The sequence below is a fragment of the Pholcus phalangioides genome, unplaced genomic scaffold (genome assembly GCF_987345545.1).
Source record: "Pholcus phalangioides strain wild (caught in Gottingen) unplaced genomic scaffold, Ppha-v1.0 ptg000006l_1, whole genome shotgun sequence".
Taxonomy (NCBI): Eukaryota; Metazoa; Arthropoda; class Arachnida; order Araneae; family Pholcidae; genus Pholcus; species Pholcus phalangioides.
The window spans coordinates 3,157,964-3,163,963 of NW_028301599.1; the positions used below are offsets into that span (position 1 = coordinate 3,157,964).

Below are 6,000 nucleotides of genomic sequence, written 5' to 3' on the forward strand. Positions count from 1 at the left end.
TCATAAGTATAACCAATATGCTATTATCATTTATCGATTATATATGATCTGTCATGTTTTAAAACAAGTTTTATGTACAAATGAACATAGAAAATAGTTAGCCCATGTCATTTAAAAAACTATGTAATTTCAACATTTTATGGGCGAATAACATTTGATTTCTGTAATTTCAATCTTGATGATACAATTTTAACATAATAGTGATAGTTAATCACTTAAAAATATAACTTGAATGTTGGTGTAATAGATACAATTTTGTGTAGTTTCTTGATAAAATATAGTGGTAGTGTGTTTTTTTATTTAAATACTTCATTTGAGTTCATATATAACTTAATAAATGCTTCTCACTTTCGCCTTTCTAATTAATTTTCTTTTTTGTTAAATACTTATTTAGTGGTTGGTGATAAATTGTCACGTCAATCTATTTTGTAGTTTTATACTGATATTTTTCTATAATTTTAGTGATGAAACAATCAAACAGAAAGGTGCTCGATTCGGAAGTGCTGAAATATATGAAGTGGGTAAGTTATCTTTGACATTGATGACTCTCTCAAGGTTGGTTGGAAAATAATTTGAAATATGTACAAAAACTTTAATATACATGCAATAATTTTTAATTTCCTGTCGTCTCATTCACATTTGAAGAGTCTTGCACAAATAATGTCCTTGTTTTTATTAGTTGTTGATAACATATGCCTTTCAACAACAAACTTTTTTTTAGGTTTGAATTTCTCCAAATTTCATTAATAGTTCACTCTTTTTGTTTCAACTTTTACATCATTTTCTTAAAAAGTTTACGCACAATCAAGATTTGTTCTAATATTTGAACACTGCGTTTAATCAAAACTAAGCTGAAAGGCAATATTGACATGACCAGCCATGCAACAAAAGATTTTCTGGCTTAGGTAACCAAGTCAATTGTCATTGGTCATTTATCTACACAACTGAAGAAAGAAAAGGGAGGGGAAGAAAAAAAAATTCTTATGCCGGCTGCACATTTAATTCCTCACTGGGAGTCTGAATGCAATTTTTAAAAAATTCATATCACACCCAAAAACTTCGACTTTAGGAAGAAACTTAAAAAATTTAATTCTAAAATAATAATGAAGGTTCTGGAGTGGAGAAAAAACTTCGACTTAAACTAAATATTTGAGTTATCAGAAGTGGACTTACTGTGAATTGACTTATATTAGTTGTCAATTAAAGAAAGTTGAACTGTGTGTGTGTGTGAAATCAGTGTATCTACAAATTTTTTAAGTATTTTCAGTAGCTTGTCTGAAACTTCTCGGAAATGTGTTATTCATTCCTAATTTATCATATATGTACGCATAAATTTATTATTTTCTACTAGTTAACAAGATTGATGCGATTGTCGATAGTGTTTGTGTGTCATGGAAAACTGAAACCAAGGATGAGGTAGCAGTTCTTTTTGTGAAACTCAAACCTGGTCACAGCTTCACAACAGAACTTGTTGATAATATCAAGAAAGAAGTGAAAAATGAACTCTCTTATCGTCATGTACCAGAAGTCATCAAATTAGTGAAAGATATTCCTGTGAGTAAATTTTCAATAACTCCAGTGAATAATCCAATTGATGTCAATATATAATTCATATTTTATTTAAATATGTAACAATAAACTAGATTTTTTTTTTTTTTTATTGGATTTTTTTGATCATTTAACCCTTTATTTGGCAGTGTTGTTATCAAAAAATCAAAAATCAGCATAAGTTTCCTACATTTTTCAAATGAAGGCATTGTATATATTGAGCTTGTTTGAGCATTGATGCTTCTAAGCAACTCATAAAAAAAGGTACACATGTTCTCCTAAAAAAGTATACATGGTACCTATTTCTTCACAAGCCGAGCAAGAGCGATTTTTGGCCCTTGCATTTTGGAAAGAAATACTGTGTGTAGATAAGACATATTGCTGAGGTTTTTTCAGCAATGATAGAAAAGTAAATTGGCAAACAATAAATGGTATTTTTGTACTATTCAAAATCTATGTAAATCAGGGATCTTCAATGTATGGCCCTTTCAGCTTTTTGGCGCGTTGCCCATTGATCATTTTCAAAAAACAGTTGAAAACATTGAAAAATTATTAATTCTAGAATTAGCAAAATAAATAAATTTGAAATTAATGAAAGGAATAAATCTGGTGACAAGAAAACATGGTCGATGTAGGATTTCAGGGACTGAGGAATTTTCCTTACTGATTTTTCTTTTTTTTACAAATCAGAATTTGGGGATTTTAACAGACTTTTCTTTTAATGTGCGAAGAATCGGATTTGATTTCTGACAGAAGATTTTAATAAGGCTAAAAGATCAAAAACCTTCTGAGTAAATCTGAAGTATTGGCACCTATGCACTAACTTCCTCTCATTGAAGTCATCATTAGATGACTATATGACATTAGATGTAGCTTAGGTTACAAGGGATAGTAATTTCTTAATCTAATTGGAAGAAATGCTTTCACTACTTTTTATTTGGTTTGTCATAGGATATAGTAGTTGGAAAAAAAAGTGTTTTTGTGGAAAAAGACTAGCTTCTGAACATGCGACCCACTATGCGATTTTGTGGGCATCATAATGAACTTGCATCATGAGGACCCAGGTTTGCACCCCATGGACAGCATAGCTGTTGGCAGCTGAAGTGGATTTTTTATGGTTTGCAGACTTTAAGATGTGAATGCGAACCAATCTTCCATTTAAAAAAAAAAGTCTTTCCACTATCAATCAGGCCTACAACATTTAAAATTCATTCATAATGTACGGGCAAAGTAACCTGCTGAATTGTTTGCTTCTGAATTTGGAAGACAAATGGTAATGTATAAAACATGTAACATCCATTTCTCAAAAACAAACTTCACATTAAGTATGCAACAAATGCATGGCACATTTCAACCCGTACCAATCGGTTAGAAGTTCCTTAGAAGAATGTTTTCGAGGCATGTGCACAGTTTGGTAGTAAGCGAGATGAAGAAAGATCGGCGAATTTATTGCTAGTCAATACTGTCCCGTAAAATACCAGACAAATTCATTCTCCTGTATTTTTACACTTGGGTTGGAGTAGCCATCCTCACCACCCTCCTCTGATTCTGTGCCTACCCTCCCCTTTCTTCCAAGTTGGCTTTAAATTGAAAAAAGTAAGTTTCTTGAAATGAAAAGAGGGAATTCCTTTAAGCGCTCCTTTTGTAGCCGCCACCTCACAAACATCCTAGGTAGAGACTATGAGGCTCCAAAGTAGTATCTGTGGGGGGGGGGGGACCCTTGGACCTTACGCACCTGTTTCACTCTGGGCTTGGGTATCTAAAATGTAGGTTTATGAAACTCCGAAAAGACGTTCAGTTGAGCATGTGAGGTTTTTAGATTTTTCAGTGCACACATGCATGTTACACTCAGGGGTGGCTCTGGAGAGAACTATTTTCAGTGCCCCTGACCTCCCTCTAATTTACAAAAAACACCTTTGTTTTAATCGCTTGATAGTGATGTGTTCAAAGGAGCATCAAGATTGTCTTTTCTTTTTTGCCCTTTCACCTCAGATTTTCCCCCTTCTACAGTGCTTCTGGGGTGCCAAACTGCATGGAACGCTGGGAATTTTTCCATTATTTTTATTTTCTACACAGCAACAAAAAAAAATAAAGCTGCCCAATATCTCCTGGAGGAATAAACAAAAAGAGTTCAAGTGTGTGTGTATTTTATCATGACCAAAATATGCATATACTGTATGTATACAGGGTGATTAAGAAAAGATAGGAAAAACTTTAAGAGGTGATAGTACAGACCAATACAAACAATCGTCATCAAAGAATGTGTGGTCCAACATGAAATACAAATGCAAATGTCAATACAAATGCAAATGTTAAAGCGACATTCCTGTTGAAATTTATCTGGAGGAAAAAGAACAATGTGCATGCAAATGTAACCTGGGGAAGAAAAAACCCTATGCAAATTTGCGTCACAGTGAATAAAAGGTTTTTTTTTCTTTGATGAAAATTGTTTTTGTGTGTACTACCACCTCTTAAAGTTTTCCCATCTTTTCTAAATCACCCTGTATAGGTGCATTGTTCATATATTCTGTTCTTAAAAAATCAACTGCATATGCTCTGACTTTTATTTTACTCGTTAGTATTTTGTAAGGTAATTTTTTTTAAATACCAAAAACGGTTATTTTCTACTAATGTATATCAAACTTTTTAACTTGTTTCAGCACCTTCTATTATTTAGCGCACTGTGCAATTGCCCAGGTCACACTGCCCCAAGACTGCTACTGAATATAAATGTAACAGTGTTAACAAACCAGCCAAATGCTGTGTTTTCCTATGGCTATTCTCACCTTGCTTGATCCCAAGATCCCCAAAGGATTTGTGGAGTTAGGCTCAATGTATATTCCTATATGACTTAAAATTAAATGGATCACAGTTGTCCTTAAAGGCTGTAATAATGAGAGAAATTCAATCTATCCCAACTGTGTTACAATTGAACTAAACTTGTTTTGTCCCCTCTTGTCAATCCTGTTATTTTAATGTGAGTACATGGTGTTCAAAATACTGAAAATATAGAATTTATTTTAATTTATTGTTTTTATTTGGAAGATCTGATTAAAATTATCAATCATTTGTAATTATGGTTCGAACAAAATTGCTTGTCAAAGGCTCAGTACAACCTTCTGTTTTTTACTTACAAATTTAAATCAGACTAAGTATAGCGTCACCCCTGGGGACCGAATGTAAATGACTTCATATATAAGCAGGGTGACTGAATAAAAAGTAAAATTGTTTACTAATTATGCTTATAGGACTTTTGAAACATCAACATTATACCAATGTCTTACTGTACTACAACTTCACCACACAACAACTCCGGCCAATTTGCTGTGTTGCAATTTACTGTCATTAACGAGTTGGGTTGGAATAAGGACAAACTTGTTGGGGAAAATATATCTGTATTTAACCCCCCATTTCGAACCTGGGGGTCCTCCTGGCAATCTGCACTGTGGCATGCGAGCATCTTACCATCATGCCACTTGGGCATAGGTCTTACTGTAGTTATTTTGTCCAATAAATATTACTAGAAATATTCTTCCTGCTATTTTATTTGTGTGTATATTTTGACTCTCAAAAAATTTTTCCCCCTCCATTGATTTTTTATTAGTACAACTTGACTGGGAAGAAAATGGAAGTATTGGTGAAAAAAATTCTAGCTGGATTGGATGTTGCTCTGGATACCGTTGGAAATTTAGACTGCATACAAGAATACAAAGACTTTGCTAAGGATCGTTGTTGAATATTGTTGTAGTGGGCAAAAATGTCCCATTTGAATTGATGTTAACTCGTGCATTTATATTTTTATATAAATTTGACTTTTATTTACACTGAAGTTTATATATTTGAACCCTGCAGTAACGAATCATGCTTAATAACAAACAATTTTTAGTGCCTTGAAATTTTATAAGAAAATGTACTTGAACACAAATATTATAGTAAAGTTTATATCTTGAAGTTAAAAATTTTGTCTTGGCAAATTTTTGGATTGCAACATAGGAAATCACTGATATAAAGTTAAAAAAATAAATATCTGTTATAACGAGAGTTTAGAATTTTGAGGAAAATTCATTATAACAGATTTCTCATTATAAGCGATTTTACATTTTTTGCTCTACCAGGTTATAAAATTGTAGAAAATTTGTTATTTTATGTGCAGCAAAATGTCTTGAATCATTTCAGTCTAATATTAATGAAAAAATGAAACTCTAGTCATGGAATTTATCTTTGATTTCGCAGCAGCTAACTCTCAAAAATATATATTTTTGCATATAATTTTCAATTATCAAAGCTATTTAGTGGGCCAACTGAACAATTAAGTCTGAATTATATCACTGCACACTTCTATGGCTTCGTGAACTCGTCTACATTTTCCTTAATCAGAAAGTTTTTTTTTTAGTCATTCAGAAATGGCTTTAAAAACTGTGATCTGTATTTCTTGGTATACTGTGGTATCTT

General features: G+C 32.5%; 1 protein-coding gene across 1 annotated transcript in view; it reads left to right on the top strand.

The window, feature by feature from the left end:
• The window catches only part of LOC149085671 (acetoacetyl-CoA synthetase-like), a 30,917-nt gene extending 25,547 nt beyond the window's left edge, over nucleotides 1-5,370 (top strand). Inside the window, exons 16-18 of the mRNA XM_089232465.1 lie at nucleotides 463-521; nucleotides 1,352-1,554; nucleotides 5,153-5,370. Of these exons, the coding sequence (XP_089088591.1) occupies nucleotides 463-521; nucleotides 1,352-1,554; nucleotides 5,153-5,284 (394 nt within the window). The 3' untranslated portion in view covers nucleotides 5,285-5,370. The remainder of the gene's footprint in view (nucleotides 1-462; nucleotides 522-1,351; nucleotides 1,555-5,152) is intronic.
• The last annotated feature ends 630 nt before the right edge of the window (nucleotides 5,371-6,000 follow it).